This window comes from Perca flavescens, chromosome 2, assembly GCF_004354835.1.
Source record: "Perca flavescens isolate YP-PL-M2 chromosome 2, PFLA_1.0, whole genome shotgun sequence".
NCBI classification, from domain to species: Eukaryota; Metazoa; Chordata; class Actinopteri; order Perciformes; family Percidae; genus Perca; species Perca flavescens.
Genome location: NC_041332.1, coordinates 17,386,905 through 17,410,499, shown reverse-complemented (window position 1 = coordinate 17,410,499; position 23,595 = coordinate 17,386,905). Strand labels below are relative to the sequence as shown.

The 23,595-nt window shown below is 39.8% G+C and overlaps 1 protein-coding gene across 4 annotated transcripts; it reads left to right on the top strand.

Annotated features, from left to right (window-relative positions):
* The first annotated feature begins 2,619 nt into the window (after positions 1 to 2,619).
* Positions 2,620 to 22,748, top strand: tmod1 (tropomodulin 1). 4 transcript variants are annotated; one of them, XM_028598678.1, is made up of 13 exons: positions 2,620 to 2,919; positions 7,748 to 7,829; positions 8,596 to 8,644; positions 9,034 to 9,170; positions 12,393 to 12,549; positions 13,528 to 13,644; positions 15,681 to 15,770; positions 17,554 to 17,684; positions 18,110 to 18,217; positions 18,738 to 18,881; positions 19,450 to 19,594; positions 20,411 to 20,510; positions 22,358 to 22,748. In XM_028598678.1, exons 4-13 carry the CDS (start codon positions 9,048 to 9,050, stop codon positions 22,374 to 22,376), a joined length of 1,134 nt encoding a protein of 377 aa, XP_028454479.1. In that variant the 5' UTR covers positions 2,620 to 2,919; positions 7,748 to 7,829; positions 8,596 to 8,644; positions 9,034 to 9,047; the 3' UTR covers positions 22,377 to 22,748. The 4 variants fall into 4 exon arrangements, with proteins under 4 accessions (XP_028454479.1, XP_028454488.1, XP_028454496.1 ...); XM_028598687.1 differs by lacking the exon at positions 7,748 to 7,829 and having other exon boundaries at positions 8,634 to 8,644; XM_028598695.1 differs by lacking the exon at positions 20,411 to 20,510.
* Positions 22,749 to 23,595: the final 847 nt, after the last annotated feature.

Genomic DNA, 23,595 nt, shown 5'->3' with positions numbered 1-23,595 from the left:
ACTTTGAAAGCCTTAAGTTTTTTTGTTTTTAAGTGTGCAGTGTTCTGCCAATGTGAGCTGCTATGTCAGGATGAACTGCCAGTAAAATAGAGATGCAATAGAGTTTGTAATAGAGATGCACCGAGAGACTGGCCGGTGACCGGAATTGGCCAGCTTTCATGTGCTCGGCCATGATCGGCAACCGGCAGGTCAGTCTGACATGCTGATTTTATGCCGGTCAGTGCTACAATTAACTGACAACATAAGTTATACGGGTTACAGTTTTCAAGGAAGCACACACACGACAGCACAGTCTCTTTTTCCTTTCTCTCAACTTTTCTGCCGTGTGTCGTGCGTACCCGCTGGTGGCGTGAAGAGTGTCCGCGCTATTCTCGCACGTGTAGGGAACCTCGGGAATTAACCTGCAACATGTCAGCTGTTTGGAAATTCTTCAGCATGTGTGCAGAATATAACAAGTTTTCAATATGCAACACCTGCAAGGAAAAAGTAGGGCGTGGAGGGACAACATCAAAAACCAAAATCATACTTTTTTAGTTGGATATTGGATGTGAAAAGAAGGAAATGGTTCTAATATTGCACTTTAGATGTGTGTGAATTTCCCCCAACAGGAGTAATTTATATAGTTCTATTTTATAATGATCCATTATTTGTTCAAAAAATGTTCTATTAAAGACAGAAAAGAAATATTTGTGTGTGCTGTAAAGTGGTTACAAAAAATGAAATCTGTAATCGGTGCATCTCTAGTTTTGTAATTGAAGGATCTCTTTATCTCATTACAACCGAGGTATTCAGCAAAGCATTTGTGACGCGGCAAGGCAATTTTATATATATATAGCACATTTCAGCACAAGGCAACTCAAAGTCCTTTTACATAAAACATCAAACATTAAATAGCAAAGAGCAAAAATAGAAAATATTACCGAATACAGATTTAATAAGAGATAATATACAAGAATAAAATTCATAGTACAGTATAAGAATTAAGGAAAGGCAACATCAAAAAAGGGCTTAAGCCTTGATTTTAAAAAGAGCTGAGAGTTGCGGCAGACCTGGACTTTTCTGGTAGTTTGTTCCAAATATGTGGAGCATAAAAACTGAATGCTGCTGAGTCCATAACTACACCAAGATTTCTGGTTTTCTGTTTTTAACATTGCCGTTTGAAGCTGAGCGCTGACTTTCAGTTGTTCCTCTTTTGCTCCACAAACGAACACCTCAGTTTTTTCTTCATTTAAGACACATGGCACATCCAGTCATTGATTTGTTCAATGCATTTAGTCAGTTTTTGTATTGCACTATAGTCTCCTGGCGATAGTTATATAAAGTTGTGTTGTCCGCATAGCTATGGTGACTTATCTTGTTTTCCATAATCTGAGCCAGTGGAAGCATGTAGATGTTGAACAGAAGAGGTCCCAGAACCGACCTTGGGGAACTCCACACGTCATTTTTGTATGCTCAGATACATAATTGCCTATAGACACAAAGTAGTCTCTATTCTATTCTTTAGATAGGATTCAAACCAGTTTAGAACTAAGCCAGGAAAAACCCAGTTTTTCAATCGGTCTGGTAATATGTCATGGTCAACTATGTCAAATGCAGCACTAAGGTCAAGTAATACCAAGACTGAAGTTTTGCCACTATCTGTATTTGAGTGGATGTCATTAAAGACTTACATTAAAGACAACACACACAACCTTGAGGTGGATGGGCTACACCAGCAGAAGACTCCACCGGGTACTCATCTCCACTAAAAATAGGAAAATGAGGATACATTTTGCACAAGCTCACCAAAATTGGACAGTTGAAAACTGGAAAAATGTTGCCTGGTCTGATGAGTCTCGATTTCTGTTGAGACCTTCAGATGGTAGAGTCAGAATTTGGCGTAAACAGAATGACAACATGGATCCGTCATGCCTTGTTAACTGGGCGGGCTGCTGGTGGTGTAATGGTGTGAGGGATCCCCTTTCGCCTTCAGAACTGCCTTCATTCTTTGTGTCATTGATTCAACAAGGTGCTGGAAGCATTCTTTAGAAATGTTGGCCCATATTGATAGGATAGGGTCAAACACAGTATGGTGTTCCTAATAATCCTTTAGGTGAATGCTTATAAAGTGATTGCGTCTGCCTGTAAAATAATGAACACTCAGCAGTGGGTTAGCTAGCATGCCTTGAACAGCAGAAACCACTGAGCTGAAGCGGACTAATTAACACGTTAGTAAATTTACCATTTTACTGGGTGTTACTTCTCAGGCCGCTACAGGGGCCAATAGGAGTATACATTTACAAGGCCAACTGTCGACCAGAGAGCGAATACGCATATTTGAAAATGTCGAACTACGTCTACGTTTATTTATGTAGGAGTTTTTTTTTTTTTAAAGGACTTTCACATGCCTAATGGCATATTTTTTACATTATCTGAATAACTACTCCACAATATTATCCTCTGCGTGTCACGAAACAAACTCGAGTGGGTCAAACTTGCGGTCAGACGTAAGGCTCGCACGCATTAAACGTTATGAATGCTAGAGAATCCACGTGTCCGATAATGGACGCAGTTCCACCTCATGACATCACTGGAGTGACAGAGCAGCCGTGTTGGGGGGGGGGGGAGGAGGATCTCTTCCCCATAAGTTTACTTTGCCCTTTGCGGGAGATGAGATTCAGCCTCCGCCGAGAGACGATCAGGGAACGGGGGAGGAAACTTTGTGAGCACGCTGTGAAATCTGCTGAATTCAGGATTATCTGCGGGTCATGGACGGTTTCGTCTAGTTGGAGTTTTTTTGCAGATTCCCGGGTTGTGCGCCTGCAGCAGAGCGGACCGCGCAGTGCGACTCCAGGCGGCTCTGAAGGAAACCATATCTGGTCAAAGTATTCGTTGCTGTCACCCAGCGGGACCGTCCGGCTATAAATAGCGCTGGAGGAGGTACGGAAATAAAATGCAAAAGTGATACTGCACACTGTTAAACAGTCAAATTAGTTAAGTTTGCATATCAAGGTTAAAATAATGTACAGTACAACACTTTTAGAATTACTTGGAGAAAATTGGTTACCATAAGGTCATTGAGAATAAAGGGGACTTCTCCGGTAAAACTGGAATATTTTATATTTAAATATTTATAGAGAGAGAATGTCTTATTGGCTGTTATGGGCTTCCTTCTTAAACTGTCACTGCGAGTCCTATAACGCCAAAGTCCTGTACAGATGGGGATTTTAATGCACTCATTTACCACTTTGGGGGTCCTTGATAGAAGAAAATTAGTGAAGTAGCCTATTACACTGTGATTAATTTGATGCCAGTTATTCTCAATTGGCAAATGTGTATTCTACACGTAGCCTACTTCATTGTACAAACTTTAGCTGGATTTTAAAATAATCACTATAGGCCTAACAAAAAAGAAAAATAGGCTTGAGGTAAGTTGGGGTCATGATCTAAAGTGGGTTACCCTAGTGGTTAATGATGTAATAAAAATCAGTAGCTATTCATGTAAAGTTTTACAGTTAATTTAAGTAGAAAATGTAAAACCACCTTGCATAATCAGGATTTCATCAAGAGATGCAACAGTTGTCTGGTGACAGGTTGGTTGTCAGTTCCTCTGTGACATACATACAGTCCATACATCACTGTAGAGTAAATGGATCATTGTGATCTTTGTTAACGTTCCCTCTTAGTTTTAACATAGCTGTGCATACAAAGACAGACAAAACGGCATCTTTGGTCATCTCGCTACACTCATTGTTGCACAGCGTTCCACCATCTTAAACATGCACACATGCATTCGTAAATCTGTTCATCTCTTGGATTAGTAATGTAGCATGTTAGCAGATAGCTTGAAATGACGCTCGGATTAGTGCAGTGAGACACATAGGACTTTTTGACCTCTGCTGTTGCACAAATGTTCAGACAACAGGTCTAAAGCAGCAAGGCTCCTGATTACACGCTTCATGATATACGACTCCAAAGTGGAGACAAATGGCACAGCAGCCATCACCGATTGGTTTAGTTTTGTCTGCACTAAAAGTTAGTGGAATTAGACAATGTTTGGTTTGATGGCTTTCACACTCTGTTATCTCAAGTTCACATAAACTTTCTGTAGCGTACTAATCTATTTTGGTAAGCATCTGTGCATTGTATCAGTGGTCACCACTATGTAAATGGACACCCGTCTTACTGTCACAGCATAAAACACACACGCACGCACGCACGCACGCATAGTCCTGCAGCTTATCTCATTTACGCGCATAGGAAAGTTGATCAGTTGCCTCTCAGCTGTTTTCTACTGGGTCATTTCAGAGACCATTCTAACGACTGCAATCCTGCAAATTAGTTTAGACAGACACCAAACAAATGTCACAATTAAGCTTTAATTCCTATACCACAGGAGATGCTTAAAAAGAAGAAAAAGCTTAAAGCGTAATGGAGTTTGTAAATGCAAAACTTATTCCTATAGTAATATCGTGGTTATTTGTTGTTACCAAGTCCACTGGTCCACCTTCAAACCTGCAGTAAACATCTGGTTAGAATTCTCAGGTTGACCAGATAAGGACATTTAATATGTTTTAGAGTTAAATTTGTCAATCCTCCTTTGCTCTTTTTTTTTTTAAACATAGCGGGAACTGGAGTTGGTAGCATTGAAAACGTTTTTATTCGCATCTAAATCTATAAAATACTTGTACTTATGTACAAACGTGTGGAGGATAGCGCCTCCTAGTTCAAGCTCTTGTGTTAACCGAGTTTGACATAAGCTTAGAGTATGTCTTGAACTTCCTGAACTGAAGACATTTTAAGATGATACATGATTTTCATGACTGTGTAAGCCGCTTGACGACATTAAGCAGGAAGTCGTCTGCTGTAGCATCTAAAAGTCCACCACTGTGCTCTCAGCTGTGTTTTATGTGCTGATTTATTGGCTGTAAGAGTTTTTGGCCACTCTGAGAGCATGTGTGAGCTTTACAGAGATGTGTGTGTATTTGATGGGTGAAAAACGTTTGCAGGGTTTATGTTTAATATCAAACTGAAAGATTTACAAAGAAATAGCAGTTAAAGCAGGCCATCATAGCACTTAGGAGGAGCTGCATTGTGTATATGGGTGTAAAGCAGATATTTCAGTTATGAACTCTCTATTTTTTTAAATGTAATGTGACAAAGGCTGCGCTCATGAGAGACCAAATGCTGTTTAACAGTCAGTTTAAATGTTTTACACACATCTGACTTGATTAAGGATCCTGTATCAGTGCTGCTATTCTTAGAGGCTTGGGGACAGGACAGGCCTTGTTTAGGTCAAGTGCTTATGACTTTACAGGGTACATTCTGGCTCAGGTCTTTTTAAATTGTCTTCCCTTTCTGCCCAGCGAAGGTCCTCCAATGAAGCAGAAGCTTGTAGAAATGTTATAAATACAGGCACGGATCTGTTTGATATCATCAGAGCAGGTCGGGCTTCTTCCAGCAGACTTGCAGCGTTATTTGGAGTTCAGCCCAGTTCTTCATCTTCGGTTTTGGAAACTTGTCTTGTCGTAGAGCTTAGAGAAAGCAAAAAAAAAAAAAAAAAACGGCACGCTTGACTCCACTTGCTGGGAACACACTTGCTGTCATACTTAAGATCAAAAAGAAATGTTTGGTACTCCTTCAGTGCATCATTGTCTGCACTTTGGTTGGGTTTTCAAGTTACATCTCAACCCTTTCTGCCTACTTTGAGAACATTGTCATCCTTTGATCCAGGCTCAGTAAAAGTATTATTATTATTATAAGCAATATATCAGCTGCAGGTCACAACACATTTCAAACCCTGACCCACAGTTTTAAGGAGCTGGGGCTTAGAGACAGCACATATGCCAAGCGTTTTGGTGCTGTGTGACCCACAAATGTCCCGCTGCAGCTCATCCATTATCAGTCATCTGGTCCCAAAGCCCAAACTGAAATGAGAGCGAGAGAGAGGAAAACAGATCTCTATCTGTCCACTCTGCCAGCAGCGAAGGAAAGCATGAGAAAAACACTTTCCTGGACAAGAGATTTGGTTTATCCAGGGTTTACTTTTACGTATTACTGCTGAGTGCTTTGAAAAAAAACAGTAGTTGTGACAGTGATTCATGGCAGAGGGGTCAGCAACAGGATATCATTCTGGGAGGATATAGAGTGTCAGTTTAGATCACAAGTGAACAGGTGAAAACTTGTAGTGCTAGCTTAAAGCTTGTCTGCTGTTATAATCCCATAAAAGGGACTTGTTCATATACTTTAGCTGCTCCAGCAAGTCACACTTCAGCAGTCTGTAGTTGAACTTTGAATGTTAAATGTTGGACGAATGTTTTTTTTTTTTCTTTCTGCTGTTAGACATCGATCTGTCATTGTTATAACTTTCACAGCTATGTCGCCACCTGCAGTGACTTCAGATGGTTTAACTCTATTTTACTTTTCAAACACATTGTCCTAACACATTCTACATTACCCAGTAGATTTGTCAACTTCCAACCAATCACACAGTCAGAACAGCCTTGTCTAGGTTTTACACTGTTGTTTTTAAAATGAGGCAAACATCATAAAACTAACACTACTCTTTATTACAGCGAGAATTCAGTCAGTAAATAATCTTGTGATGGCATCTAGACCAATATTTATCCCTATAAGCTAAGTCCACATGTACAACCTTACATTCTTGACTTGTTTATATATATATATTTTGTCCAGTTGTTACCGTAAATTACACCATATAGAAACATATGGACCAAACCTCAAAGTGTTACATCTCCAATAAAGAATTATAGCTTGACGGTATGGGAAATACGCTCATTGAAGATCAATACCACTCTCGTACCACTACGTTAAATATAAAAGCTACAACTAACACCCAATTAGCTTAGCTTAGCACAAAGACTGGAAACTGGTGGAAATGGCTAGCCTGGCTCTGTTCAAAGGTAACAAAATCCACCAACCAGCACCTCTCAAGCTCACTGATTTGACATGTTATATCATGTTGTGTAAAAATAACAATTGGTCGTTTTATGGGGGCTTAAGTTTTTATGGACTATTTCTTGGCTGGGAGTTTTCAGACAACCAGCGCAGATTCCAGGTTGTTACAGCCAAGAAATATTCTGGCACATAACTTTGGACAGAGCCAAGCAAATAGTTTCCAGTCTTTATGCTGAGTTAAGCTAATTGCCTGTAGCTGTATATTAGCCATACAGACATGGGAGTGGTATCAATTTCCTCATCTAACTCTCGGCAAGAACGGAAATAAATGTACCATTCTTTTCCCCAAATGTCAAGACCAGCTACCCTGAAGAAATCCAGCTAACAAATGTGTTGAGGTTAAAATGACCCCAGTTGATTTATCAGGAAACTTGGAACTTGAGATGTATCTTAGCTATATCCAAATGCTTCTACGTGCAATTAGAATAGCAGAGAATTTTGTGAGATGTAAAGTGGGTGCATCTGCAGTGAAAACTTACACAAGTATTTCAGATGTGGTCGTTTAATAAGGAACCACTAAAAACTGCAAAACATTTTTTTACGACGTGGGACAAAAAAAAATTGTTTAAACAGTTTAAAACAAGACTGCAATTTCCCAGCCTTCTGTAGCTACCTTGTCAGTTACTTTAGGAAGAAATTAAGACGGGGAAAATAAAAAATAAAAAAAAGGAAAGCAAGCAGCGAAATATGATGCTAAATATCTTTCTCCCTAGATGTATTACTGCATCTATGGCTTTCTAATTTTGAGAGCCATCAATCTCTCTTCACTGTGTGCTTCTGCCTCCTCCAGGTCTGTCTCTTTCCCAGGAGTGCTGCTACAGGCACTTGGCTGCCTTTGCTGTTATTTTACCCCTGAGCTGGGGGTCATTGAGGTGAGTTCAGGTGCACGTTTTTTTTAAAGGTCCCATGACATGGTGCTCTTTGGATGCTTTTATATAGACCTTAGTGGTCCCCTAATACTGTATCTAAAGTCTCTTTCCCAAAATTCAGCCTTGGTGCAGAATTACAGCCACTAGAGCCAGTCCCACAATGAGCTTTCCTTAGGATGTGCCATTTCTGTGTCTGTAGCTATTGAGGAGGAGAGAGGTGGGGGGGCAAGTTGGAGGGTGGGGGTGTGGCCTTGACCAACTGCTACTTTGCTCGTTTGAAAACCATGATGTCTCTCTCTTTCTCATGGGTTGGCCAAATTCTCTGGGCGGGCAAAGCAGAGAAAGGGGAGGTAACCTTGCTCCTTATGACCTCATAAGGAGAAGATTCCAGATCGGCCCATCTGAGCTTTCATTTTCTCAAAGGCAGAGCAGGATAACCAGGGCTCGGTTTACACCTATCACCATTTCTAGCCACTGGGGGACCATAGGCAGGCTGGGTGAACTCATATTAATTTTAAAAAACCTCATAAAGTGAAATTTTCATGCCATGGGACCTTTTAAAATGGCAAACGGCAGCGTCAAGTGACACTTGCCAAAAGCATGTGATTTTTCTTTTCTTTTGCTAATTGACCATCACAGTTAGCTTTGCTTTGCTCTGGTCCTTCAAACACTATGAGTTGGCACAACGTTATATCAACTTTTTTATTTTATTAGTGCTTTCTCTGCTGTTTCTATCCATAGTTAAATGTTTTTTTTTCTTTTCTTGCAGGCTTCTGATCTCCTACATTTTGTCTTTCTTATTTGCAGGGGTGATTGAGGTGAGGGAACCATTGTATTACTTCCCAGATCCCACTGTGTATTTGTAAAGTATATATTTACCCTGGCAGCACCAGATCTCACATCTCAGAAATCTAAACCTCACAAATAGAATACAAGACGACGATTGAAGTAAAAGTTTGGATTAATTGCTAATTGCTCATACAAGATTGATGTTGTAGGAAACTTTTGAAAGCACACCGTCATTGCCAGAAATCAGACGAAAGTTGGCCAAAATATATAGCTTCTATCCAAATGATTATTTTATGAGATAAATCCTGAACTGAAAATCCAACCAACAAATAATGTTTTAATTTTGTGTATCAGCTCTTTTTTTTTTGCAAGTGTTCACATGCATGTTGTACTGAAGTGACATTATCCATGATCGTAGGTGTGCTGTCCATCATGTCGGTGTTGAGGAAGGAGATGGAGAAGTACAGGGACATAGACGAGGACGAGCTGCTGAAGAAACTATCAGAGGAAGAGCTGCAGCGATTAGAGGATGAATTAGAAGAACTGGATCCTGATGTAAGTTTATAATATGAAGTCCATAAGGAGGAGCTTCTGTCACTATGTTGATGTCAGTGGAGAGTTATGTGGTTACACAGGCTTAACAGAGGCCCCTGATGTGATACTACAGCGTACTGTATATTGCTATACCTACATGTCCTTGTGTTTTCATCTGAATTGCTGTTAGCGAATTTCTAATTATTAATCAAGAAAAAAGCGAAACATTGGTGGTTCCAGCTTCTCGGATATAAGGCTTTGCTATTTCTTTTTCTGTTTTACATAATTGTAAATGAATTTTTACAATTATTGTAATTTTTCTAGACAATATATCGAAAAACATAAACAATTCATCCAGATTAATCCATGATGAAATTAGCAATTTGTCAAATACATGACAGAGAAAGTATAGGAAAAAGCGTTGGTTATTAAGGCTAAAGTGAAATGGAGATCAATTCTAGAAAATACTCAGTGACACTAGCTTTGCTACTGCTTAATGGCTTTCTTCCCTATCATCATTTACAGTATTTCCCTACTAGCATCACGTGCTGTCTATGGGAGGGTTGTTAGTAATTATGCTACAGTAGCTACAGTTATACTTGTGTTTAGTTTCTGGTGCTTTTTTTTATGACGTGTTTTTCAGTGATGTATCATGGGTCAAGGAGGTAACAGCAGCTGTAATAGCTGATGAATGACTAACTGCTCATAAAGAGGCTGGATTCCCCCTCAATGCCAAGGGATGACTGCAAGGGTATAATGTGCAGGACTCAGTGTACGTACTGTAGAGAGACTGATGCCAGGAGTGAGTAAACGGAGGGTCTCCGTGACGTAAACAGTGAGAGGCAGTGCGTTCATGCTTACCTTGTTTGTGCCTGTTTATAAGGGTAACCCGTTTCACAACAGTTAAGTACCCATTTGCTTTGAAACACACTGTAACCTTCCCTACGAGGCTTCCCACAAGAACTTTCAGTAAGCCTTTAAAAAAAAAAAAAAAAATCATCATGTTGGATTTAAAAAAAAAAACATGTCTGGCAGCTGTTTTGTAGAAAGATACATTTATTGTCAATCATTTAGAGAACATTTTGTATTTTCTCACTGCCTCTCGGTCATACAATGACACACTACAACTTGAACTGGTTCACACTGTTTACTTTCACCATGGTCACATCCTGGGGGCTGTAAGTTGAATGCTGAGATTTGTGAAATCTTTGGAATAAAGCTCTAACATCCTTTTTAAAATAGGTTAAAACAAATCCCATGTACCTAGATTACTGGTAACATTTTATGATTCATGGAAAGTTCAACTTAAAGTGAAAATGTTGTTGTTTTTTCACTCACTTAAAGTACATAACTTAAAGCTGCATTCATTCATATTTTTACTTAACTTTTTGACATCTTTCGGCTTGTTGTTTTGTTTTTACCGGCCGCAATTTTACTGTTTTGGTTCGCTCCCCAACTTAAGGAAACTATTTTCAGCAAAATAAAGCTCTAGTAAACCCACTGCACGCTTCCTGCCCAGCACCAAGGGGCTAACTAACTGACTGGTAGCTACTAGGTTGGTGAACCTAGAGGATAATTTACTGGCAAAGAGCCAATTTACTTTTTCTCAATTGTTGATTGGTAGAGACTAAAAACAAAGCTAAAAGTAGAGTAAATATTGGGCTTACATTCATCCGGCGGCCAGAAAACACGACCCTATGTAAGTGTTAATGTTGCTCTGTATCTGCTGGATGTGTAAATATTAAGCAACTGTTTGCTAGGTTTGCCATATCCACTTTTTAACGTGATAATATGTCAATGTTCCCTGCTCCTGAATAGCCAAGAAAAAGTTCTTAAAAGTTAGCCCTGGCATCTCAGCCTTCTGTTAATGGCAGCATGTTACATTCATGTGCTTATAGATGACTGCTGTGACTGCTGAGAGGAAAAGAGAGATATATAGAGACCAAATGAGGGAGGGGGTGGGATGACAGGGGGGGAAAGGACAGAGGAGAGTACAGTTAGAAAGGATAGGAGAGGAAGCCAGAGTCTCATGCTGGTAAAAATAACATGCTTGGACTGGAAATGTGCCTGTTACCTACAGCTGATAAAACATGTGACGTTAAAAGCTGGGCAGTGACAGTGTGATAAACCTGTACATTACTATAAATACTACTGTAATGTAAGTCACGTGAACATTTACGGACAAACTAGTAAAGGAGATTATTCTTAACAAGTATATTTCAAAGCAAATAATCATGTTAATGTGGTCTGACAGTGTATATTGTTTGCTGTTTTTGAAAACTGTTTGCTGGGGGGGCGGGGGCGGGTTAAGTACGAGAGGTAAAGACAGACACCGAGTCATGAGGAGAGAGGCCTCTGAGTGCTGAGAGGACAGATAAGATATGAAGCTAGAAGTAGCACTTGTAAGAGCTTGGTTTTGAATGTTGCTTTAGGTTGAAAATAAGCTGGTGGGCAGCAGAGCTCTGGGTAATGTCTTGGTCCTGTGTTGGGCTAGAGCAGAGATAAGGACTGATGTGGGAGTTAACATTAACCAGAGAAAAGATACTGTACCACCATCTCTAAATCTATCTTCACTCAAAGAATCTTCAAAATTGTTCAACATTTTTTTAATGCAAATAATACCATATCAGCGTTGTAATATTGTTAATGAACACCTGCACAATGTATTCTCCCACTGGGGTTTGGGTGCTTTTGTTTTTTAAGCAGGTTTCTTTTAAACTTGCTAATTACGTTGCTGCCCTGCATTTCTTGGTCTTTTTTATGTATTTGGTGAGTTATTATCCTATTTATTCTTATTTTGATTGATAACTGGCAAAATGTAAAGAACATATGTATGTGTATGTATAGCTGCAGTGAGTTAAAGGTGTCTTTATTTTTCAGAATAAAAAACTGAGGTTAACGATTAACTCTGACTCTAAATCACCACAAAGCATGAATAAAGGATTTGTTCCTCAGCCCTGACTGGAGTGCTGCTCATAAAGAGTGCACTGAATGGTACCACTGGTGCATGCAAGATATGTAATTGAGATCAGTGTTTTATTCAGTAGTATTACTTTAGCAAGGAAGCAATCCTGGAATCACTTGTTCTTCATTGTTTTGCACTCATGTTATGAGGTATTATATGACTTAACTACTATAATAGGACAAAAAAGACATGAAACAATTTCAGACAGAAACTGTGGAAAGGAAATTCGATACCCAGTGCAAGCCCTTTAAATGACGTACATTCTCATTCTTGTGTAGAATGCATTGTTGCCAGCTGGGATGCGGCAGAAGGACCAGACCAAGAAAGCTCCGACAGGAACGTTTCAGAGAGACAACCTGCTGGCCCATCTGGAGAAACAGGCCAAAGAGCATCCTGACAAAGAAGACCCGGTGCCCTTCACAGGGGAGAAGAGAGGTATGGAATGTTGTTCTCATAATAAACCTAACTTAGATTAAAATGTGGCTTTGTCTGGCTCATTGCAGTGTTTTATGAAATGAACAGATGTGACAAGAACACTGGACGTCAACACTCTTTGATTTCCCTAAATAGTAACCCTCTCAGCCTGAACCCCCGTCAGCTGGGTTATCTAGCCAGCTGACGGGGTCTGGGCATCTGGTAAGGATGCCCCCTGGGCGATTCCCTAGGAGGTGTTCCAGTCGTTTCCAGCTGGGAGGAGGCCTCGGGGAAGACCCAGGACTAGGTGGAGAGATTATATCTCCACGCTGGCCTGGGAACGCCTCAGGATCCCCCAGTCAAAATATTCAGATTAACACTCAAATTAATCACGACCTAAACTAAGCCGCAAACCTCAAACGTTCTCATAAAAACCCTTAATTTAGAAGTCTGGCATTGACATCTCAGGTATACATGAGTTGGAAGATCATTTTTTTTATTCCCTAAAACTGGTTTTGACAAGACCACCACCCTTTTCACCCTCACCAGCAGTAGGCTGTCAGTAACCATCCCAAAAAATGTCTGGTTGAAACTGTACCTGTCAGTAAAGACACAAATCTCTGGGTCGTACTGACTTACTGAGGAGATATTTTTATTCTGCCTACGGATAAATATATTCTTCTACTGTGTCTGTGTAGCGCTGATGTGATGTCATATAGCAGTTACCGTAATCACGAGTTTCCGACTTGTAAAAGGCATTCCCATCAAAATCCAGATTCATATTTTTCTGAAAGGTCCAATATATATCCGACTTTGTTGCACCTGTTGGGGCAGGACAACTTCCACATGATTGGGACTTAGAGGATTTCTGGTCTGGTTAGCCAGTATAAGTGAAACTGTTAATTCCTAAATTCCTTGGGAACACAAATTGTCTCCAGCAAATATATTTCAAGTTATGTGTGTATGTCTTTGTATTAAATCTGTCCTCTCATGTTACAGGGAAAGCCTGGGTGCCTAAAAAGATGGTGGACCCCATCATGGAGAATGTGACCCTGGAGCCAGAATTAGAAGAAGCCCTGGCTAGTGCTTCTGATGCTGAGCTCTGTGATATTGCAGGTAACATGATCACACCAAGTCACATCACCTCACAGTCACGTGTACTATAGTCTATATCTTTGACGTTCCACTTCCAGGATTGCTCCGGTGCCGCAGGAAATTCTGCCGGATGCATGTATTTTCCGTTTCCTTCCGCTTTCTTTGTGTTGGAATTTTAAATTCGGTGGATTTCTGAGGACTATTGTTGACTGCTCCTCAGATCTCTGCAGGGTAAATTGAGACAGCTAGCTAGACTATCTGTCCAATCTGAATTTTCTCTCGCGCGACTGTTTTGCAGCGGCTCTGTGCGGAGTTTAGCACCACCCATGACGATTCTGATTGGTTTAAAGAAATGCCATTAAACCAGAGCACGTTTTCGTCCCATCCCCGATTGTTATATGGAGTAGCCAGACCCTCTTTGAGCGCGCTTTGGAGGAGGGTCTGGCAAAGCAAGACTACATGTACTATATCCATAAGGCAAATTGGTTTCATTATTCATTAATTGGGTTTTAAATCAAAAAGTTGTTCTATTTCCTACTTAAAGAATACACTGATTTTACCACAGTTAACAGAGTCCTCGTGGTGAAGCTTAGAACATACTTTCAATAGTAAAGAGTGAATAGACAAATTGGGAGAATATAATCAGATTTTCATCCAGAATTTCACATTATTGTTTTGTTTCATCTGACGTCTATAATATATATAGATAAACTTTAATAACTAACAAAAAATAAGCACACTCACTCACCCGCGCACCCACACACTTTAAAAAAAAGCCTCTGAATGAATGATATTCATAGACTGGATCCGATCTGTCGAATGCGCTAAAGCGCAGGTGTCTGATTATTCTTCATCTTCTCTCACTAATCAGTGGCCTCAACTTCCCCTCATTCATTTACCTTTCCTTAATCCAAATCTTCTCCGTTTCCTCTAGTGCTCCTTCCATCTTCCCTCCACCCTTCCCCTCATCCCTCCATCTCCTCCACCTCCTCCATCCCTGCTGGATTTCTCTGTTCGCTAGCTGAACACCATCCAGGGTATCTGTAGACTGCGCACGGTGTTTGCATGGAACGAGTTTGGTCCTCTTGTCATGTTCGTGTTGTCAGCTTGTGTTAGGCAGACATTCAGTCAATCAATAAAGTGAGAGTTAAGCCAGGCTAGCAAATGTAATTTCTGTGGCAAATATTTTGCTGCATGTACAAACTTTTAATATATTTGTTATAAAGAGCAATCGAGATGGGTCACTCCATGTTTCACACACAGCACACAGAGGTCTCATTATTAACCTTTGAAATTTGCTGAACTCAAGTATTGTGTTTTAGAAGAATTACAAGTATTTTGTTCCAGAAAATTACTGTATGAAAGTTTGAAAGGTAATTAGCATTACGTTAAGATGATAGATCATAAATGTAAATACTAAATTCAATCTCTGTGAGAGAGATACATTACAATACGTAAACACATTTAGTTTAACCCACTACCAGAGTCTCTACATTTATTACAAAACTAATCTAGAAATATTTTAGGAGCACAACAAGTCCCTGGAGTTGCTGTAACATCCCCCACTTTTACAAAGAGCAGCTTGGTAGCTTGTGTTCCCTAACTGTTTACATCTTTACAAACTGTTCTTGCTCTCTGAGCAAAAGATGAGGTGATAATTCTCTCCAAATCGTTTCTTTTATGTAGCGTCATCAGGTCTGCCCAGTCAAAAAAAACATATTTCATTTTCACTGCTGCCAGCACACAAGTAGTCCTCAAGTTGACATCCTTGAACATGCAGATATTGGAGCAGCACATGTATGTGTAGTCAGCCAACAGAGCCTAAAACTACTGTGCCTGAAACCTTACAGCATACAACTGCTTGATCGTTGAAACTGGGATGCTGCAACTGCTGATGTGCTGTCTGTATTAGCATGGTGGTCCACTGTATGGCTGAAACTAGACAATCATTACATCTATAGACTCTTTTTCTCTCTCTCTCTGTGTTTCTTCCTTTGAACCTCTGTTTATTCCCTTCGTTCCTTTCATCCTCATTCAGTCTTCTTACTGTCTTCCAGCCATCCTAGGTATGCACACTCTGATGAGTAATCAGCAGTACTATGAGGCCCTGGCCAGCAGCACCATAGTCAACAAGCAAGGCCTCAACAGTACGTAAAACACACACGCTGCCACACATGTGCTGAAGCTTATGTAACTATGAGTCTTTTATTTTTGTTGAAATCTGCCAGTTGCATGGTTCAATCACAGATACATTTGGTGTAGGGATTTAAGTAAAAGTATAATCTCAACTAATCAACTAGTTTGAAGAATGAAAAAACAATCACCTCATTGAACAAAAATGTTGAAGTGAGTTTTGACTTGGAATGTAATGATCTCATTTTGGCAGTATGTTGGTTCATTTTACCAAAAATGATCGACTCAGTCTTTATTTGCACTTCATGCATGCACAGATATAATTACACCGCTTAAAACGAAGTAATTCACTAGATAAAAACTAAGTGTATAGATACACACACACACACACACACACACACACACACGTTAATGAGCCCGTTTATCTTGCATGGTGGCTCACCCTATAGATACTCTTCCAGCTCTAAACAGACACAGAGGCTGAGCATCTTTCTTCCAAATATGACCGGCTCTCATAAAGAGAACCAGCTATGAACTTGTGATTCGCCTGCTGAAACTGCCAGTTGTTTTGTTTTTAGCGCCGACAGGACACAGGACATCAAAAAGTGTTTGAACAATGGGTCTTTTTTGTTATATTTTGAGCATTGTTTCACATGAAAACATTCAAGATCTATATTTTAAAAGAAAACAGTGACATCTTCTGCTTTTGCCCAATCTGATACTGTACATTTGGGAAAAAATGGGAAAGGGAAGGGAAATGCATAATATGCTTTAAATTGGTTAATTTAGTAAATGGGATTTAGTGTCCCAATAATGTTATTATTCTTTCTGTAGACTTACAGAAATTATGTATACTGACCAAAACATTGGTTCAAGCTGATTACTAAAACTATTTACTGATATATGAAATAAAACACACATTTATTGCTCCAGTAAGCCTAAACAATACTCTTACTACAGGTTACTGCCAAGCATTTTCCAAAGTAAACTATTCTGTTTTATATTAATTTCATTACTGCACAAAATAAATGTCAAGGGACTTGAAACTTTTTTGAGTTACATAAGCCATCACATCTGCCGCTGTGGTATATACTTGTGTGGCAAAATAGCTACATGTGCAGATTAATTGACCAGTTTGCATTATATGCAAAAAAAAAACTTCCACTGTGATGAATTACCTATATTAAGAAAAAAAATGTTTTTATTCTTTAACAAATAATGTTCATAACATTTGAAAATTATTGGAAACTGATTGACTGAAAAGCGGGATAAACAATACAACTATACACATGGTGTTATCCTTTATATACATGACTTGTACAATCTTATGCAAAAACAGGGTGTGGTTTGTTATGTTTTGTTCTCTTTTTGTGCTGTTGAAACATCAAAACATGAACTTAAAAAAAGTTAAAAAAGGAAAATGTTCGTTGTAAAAATGTTCTTTTTTTGAAGGATGATGGGCTTCTCTGTGGATTGAGAAAATTCACCTCTGAACCAGCAGAGACCCCCATAATCCACATGATATCTGACTGGGGGAACATGCAACACTTTCATACACAGTATAGAATGCTATGTTAATGTATATGTTACATTAATGGTGTCTCAAGCAGTCAGCTGTCCAGATAAAACTGCTTACCGTATTCAGTGAAGTCTGGCTGTCTTAAACTCTTAATCTAGACATTGATGTTGGGGAAAGGGCTACAAACATGTCTAAATATGTGATTTTCCAACAGTAAGACTAGATAAATCAACAGTATCCTGCTGTACATGAGAGTGTGTACTGGGAATGTGTTGTAGGTGTGATCCAGTGTACCCAGTATAAACCAGTCCCTGATGAAGAGCCCAACTCCACTGACGTAGAAGAGACCCTGTTGAGAATGAAGAGTAACGACCCTGATCTGGTGGAGGTTAACCTCAACAACATCAAGGTGTGTGTGTGTGTGTGTGTGTGTGTGTGTGTGTGTGTGTGTGTGTGTGTGTGTGTGTGTGTGTGTGTGTGTGTGTGTGTGTGTGTGTGTGTGTGTGTGTGTGTGTGTGTGTGTGTGTGTGTGTGTGTGTGTGTGTGTGGGGGTGTGGGTGTGTGGGGGTGTGGGTGTGTGGGTGTAATTAATACACCCACATAATTAATTCTCAGAGCATAAAATAGATTTCTTTGGAACACAGCATGTATGTTATTTAGTGAAACGCATTTTAGGCATTTAATGAAAAAAAATTATGTAATGTTTTTATATAATGAACAATATGGATTTGTGTGTGTAGGACATTCATTTGGTGCCACAAACTCCTTTTGGGAGAATGAATAATAAATAAAACGTACAGCATTTACTGAGCTGTAATGTTCTTTTCTCCCCAGAACATCCCCATCAGGACTCTGAAAGCGTACGCTGAGGCTCTGATAAAGAACACTGTGGTGGAGAGGTTTAGTATTGTAGGAACCAGGAGCAACGACCCTGTAGCATTTGTAAGTCACAGCTGTAACATTTAACACAAAATGCTGCACAGAATCCATTTTACCTGGTTTATTGCTCCATTTCTCTGAAATCCAGACCACCCCATTGTTAAAGTATCATTCTAATATTAACACTTTTCTGTCTTCAAACTTGTGTCAGGGTTTAACCTGAGTAACTGTATATTTCAATGCAAATCATGTTCATGGCTAAACAAAATAGTTGTCTCTTTTGCCTTGAAAATGTTCCACCAACCGCCTTGTGTTTGTTGTCGGTTATGGTGATAATGCCACTAATAAAAACCCAAACTGTTTTATATGTCCTTAAAATCTTCCTAATAGCGATGGTGCATATCATCCCTTTACCAATTAACCGCTTTTTATACTTTGAAATAATAATACATATGCAAAAAGCAGTCTTACAAAGACGCTTTATGTTTACCTTATTTTGGCAACCAGTCCGAAATAAAGAGCAAGAAAAGGCAGCGAAGAATTGCGTGAAGTAAGATACAGTATGTGCTGTGTGTTGTCTCAGGCCCTGGCAGAGATGTTAAAGGTGAACACGACGCTGAAGAGCCTGAACGTTGAGTCCAACTTCATTACAGGGACTGGAGTCCTGTCCCTCATAGAGTCACTGCAGAATAACACCACACTACACGAGCTCAAGATAGACAATCAGGTACCAGCACACATAAATACACACACGCACATGCACAACCCACTTGCATAGAGGACATGAAGACTCATACACACTTACCATGCATACATGAGTGTGTGTGGGTTTGTGTGTCCGGTTGTGTACACAGGCCATCTTTGCCACTTCAGTCTAATGCTCCCTGATTGCATTATGTGTCATACTGCTGAGTTGTACATCTGTGACTCACGCTCGCTCATTAGTTCAACTTGTTGAATGGTCCTGGCTTCCTTTGCCATTTGGCTCCATTTGGCTGATTGATTGATTGAAATTCTATAAATCTCAAATTGAAAAAGCATGTTACCACCTGCAACTTTATCCTCTGTTGCCAATGTACTGTAGATCTCCACTTTATCCGCAGTGGCACGGTTTGTGGAGAGGATGTCAGTTATTTTTTGTAGTCTTCTTGTTGTCTCTTTTTTTTTTTTTTTTTATTCATGTCACTACCACAAATCACCTTCTTTTACCCGCTTTGAATTCATTGCTTTACATCTCTTTTTGTATCTCCTCCTCCCTCTCTTCCCCACACTTTCTCTCTCTCTCCAAACTCCAGAGCCAGCCGTTAGGCAACAAGGTGGAGATGGAGATAGCCAGCATGCTGGAGAAAAACACCACGCTGTTGAAGTTTGGATATCATTTCACCCAGCAGGGCCCGCGCCTCCGAGGCTCCAATGCCATGATGAACAACAACGACCTGGGTGGGTTACAGACACACACACAGACTCTTTGTTTACGCCTGCTTTGAGAAACTGAATTGGGAACGTGAGAAAAGTTCATGAGCTGGACTTAAACGGATTAACATTTCTAGTGAATATCGTATTATAATCACCTCACAGTGCTTTTAAGTGAGTTATGTTACTCGTCTCGTACACAGTATTTCAGTAGTATTGCATTTGGGAGCGTTGGTTGTTGCTGACACTTTATCTTCATTATATCTCCTTGGGGTCTACTTTAATCAGACTGTAATAGAAGAATCAGAGTGATATCATCGGCCGGTAACTCTGTAGTACAGCCAGAAAGCCCCAGCCAATCAAAACAGTTGCCTCTTAAGTTATGACATCAGCACTAAAAAAAGATTAATGAGCATGTGCATGAGAGCTAGTAAACAAAATGAAACTGGTGGAAGAAATGGTTCTTGTTATGCACCTGCACAAATTACTACAGCAATTACTTTACTTGCTGTCTTTGTACCAAAGAGTTGAGTCAACTCCTCTCTGACAGTCTTAAACATTTGACCTCATATCATCAGCTTTACAAATAGAGTACTTTTTACGTTTGCGTGTGGGTGCAGTTTAAAGTTTAGAGAGTGAGGATAAATATGAAGCGATCGCATGCACCTCCACCAAAGGATTGAGTTGAAGTTCAGAATGATGGTTACATTTGCATATCTGTTTATAGGCTGTTTTGGTTCAGATGGTTTTATAGTCTGCTCGTATTGTATCACAAACCACTTGAAGTTACAGTATGTGTCATAATCTTGTCATAACCTTTTCCTTCCCCTCGTCATCTTTAAGCTCGGGTCGTCAGGTCAGAGTCGGACGGCTCCTTCACCCTCACTCTGTCTGTCCCTGAGCTGGAGAGAGCCTTTGGGAAAAAGTTCAAGTCTAAGACTAAGTAAAAGAGAAAGAAACACAAACACTGCACCGTTTGACCGCTCAGCCTTGCCTTTCTTCTGCCAACATCACCTGGTTCTTTTCCAGACCACTGGAAACCTCTGCCACCACCTGTCATACTCCTCTGTGACTTCTCCACAGCACCTATCATCGCCTTCCTTCTTTTCATCTTCTAGTCAAAGTTGGGTTTTGCAGAGACTACTTACAGTGTCTCCTTATGTAGCTGTTGTTGCTCTCCGGCCCCCACCATAGTCTGAATATATTTTTTGTTACCACAATTTCTTCCAAAAGAAGTGTAAGAGCCTCTGCCCAACAAGGCAGCAACAATACTGAAGACTGGAAGATCCAGAAAAAGGGAAATAGGACATTCTGAATTACTTTTTGAACAGAAGTAAAAGAATGACAAGTATACTTTACTATGACATATTGTTTTTGGAAGGCTAAAATAACCTGTACTTTTGAAATACAGAACAACGAACAGCAGATAAGATTAATTTCCAAAAATGGACATGTTCTGTCATATGTCCGAGCAAGAGCCAAGACACTGAGCAAGACACTAATCCCCTAACTAACAGGACAACAGCAGGATGAAACTGTTCCCTTTTTTTGCTTGCCATCTTCTTTTGGCTGCACTGTAAAGCTGCAGAAACCTTCATGGTCTTCACTTGTATTTTCTGCATCACATTCCCAGTATATTTCCCAGTAATAAATCAGTGCTATAATCTATTCTTTGGCCACTTTATGTACGTTTCTCTTTGGCATTTTTACCCATTTGATCATTATCTTCTCCTGACCTGCTGTTCTGCCATTCCTGTATTGTCTGGAGGTATTTGGCCTCCAGACAATAGTCTCTAGACAAATAGTCTTCTACTCTTTTAAACTTTTCTTATCCAAAGCTGGATTGTTAACCTGACAAAGTGGGTTACTGCCCCGGGTCCCCAAACCCTCAGTCGCCCCGAAGTATTCAGGTTCACGGTTTGTGATCATTTAATACATTGCAGATGTGTTTATTAATACTTTCTGCACCACTAAATTACAGTATAAACTGACAAGATAGGGGCCTTAAAGGGAAGGAGCGCCTATCTTACATACCAAACTCTGTTTACAGGTCTTGGGGTGTACTACTGTATATCTTCAAAAAAGTTCTATTAAACCTTTTGTGGCAATTTATCAGATTTCACGCAACTCTCTTAGTTGCGTAACATCTGATAAATTGCCTCAATTGATGTCACTTGCGGCAGTGTCAGCAAGGCCTGTAGACTACAAGTTTAAAATTTGAATTTTGAGTGTGACAATGTTCTAGGAGTTCAGTGCTAAATCAGAGTACTCTTATTGTAAGGCAACAGGTTAAATCTAGATCTACCTTTGTGTTGGCCCTTATTGTCTCAGTACATATTGTCATCACATGGTGTATTTTGCTAAATAAAATTGTGCTCAGTTAAGTTACCACAGACTAATTAATGATGATCACTAACTAGGGGTCAGTAGGGGCCCACACCTAATTTTTGTCCCAGGGCTAAAGTGGGTGAATCCAGCTCTGCTCTTATCAGTGTGTCTTACCTTTTGTCTGGTGTTTTTTCCCCTTTAAGAGCTCCTGCTAAAGCCATTTGCAGCCACTTGAAGACAAAGTGCTGTAATTTAAATCATTCTGTCCTGTTCTGTTACAACTTTGCTCTGCTTTGCATCAAGTTGTTGTTGTTAATGATGATGATGATGATGAACCGTCTTGCATTCTGTTTTTTTAATTTTTCTCTTCCTCCTTGTTTCCCTTCCTTCCTCCTTCCCCCTCATCCTTTTGCATCTATAATTCTTCCTCTTCTACCTGTACCATCTCCTCTCCATCTACAGTAAGAAAGAGAAGGCTTGAGGGAGGACCCATCTTCCCTAAGTGTCGGACGAATGTGTAGAAACCAGGGCTACCCTCAACCCTCCCTTCGCCCCCTACCATCTTTCCAAACCCCGTCCTGTAACCCTCTCCAGCCTCACACCCTCCGATGGTCAACCCAGAAGACCACACCCATCACAACAGGTTCAATTGTCTCTGAGCTCTTTCTACTTTTCCAGACTCTTCCAGAATTTTTTTTTTAGTAGATATTAAAGGATCCAATGGGATTAATCAGCAGTGTCCTTATGAGCTTTCAGCGCATGCAAAAGGGGAGATTGTTTGCTTATTTTTGTACTCTGAAGTTTGAATTTTGACTTGGGTTCCAGACATAGACATTTGCTGTAGCTCTTTATACAAACTAACAAGGTGAGGCTGTGTCATCCTAATTCCATTAATTTCTCCTCAAGTGTCTAGATTCCTTAATAAAGCGGTTTGGAGGTCTGGTTTTGACTGAGGGCTCTTTGAAAGGTGACAGGACACTTTTAGAAATCACTGTTTCTATTGATGAGTTGAATGAATTCTAATTATTAATATCATGCTGTAAATGAGTTGTGTTGTCATTACTGTTGAACCAAAAAGCTTCAGATGTTGCTTCAAGGTCAACATACAAGGTATTTTCCACCAATTACACACCAAAGCTAATGTCCCATTCGAATTTGATAGACCTAATAAAACATTTTAAGAAATACTGTGACACTGGATCATGAACCGTAAATTTGATGTTAACAGCCTTTTTCTTATTCGGTCTAAACAGTATTTTAGTGGCTCACAGTCCTTAAGATACTAAGCTATACAGATTCTTCAGTAATGGGCAGATAGATTCATAAACCTGGCTACTGTGAGATGTGTCGCTATATACAGAATATATTTATTTGTGAAAGGCCTGGGAAAGGGTCAGGAGCCATTCAAATACTTAATATCTTAGATCGATTGTGTTGGATGGAGTAATTACCTGTGTAACGTAAATGTTTTTGTAAATCAAAATGTACACTCTAATTACACTTACATTGTTGTATTATCCAGAATTCCAACAACTAACTTTGCGTAAACATACACGCCACTTTCCTAAAGCCAAATGGCGTGTTATCTGTACGCATTTTGAGCTATCCACGTGTATGTCTACGCTGTATACAGCAGATGTAAACATTCACACCACGTTGTGTGTTATCGCGAGAATGTGACGTACTATCGCGAGAATGTC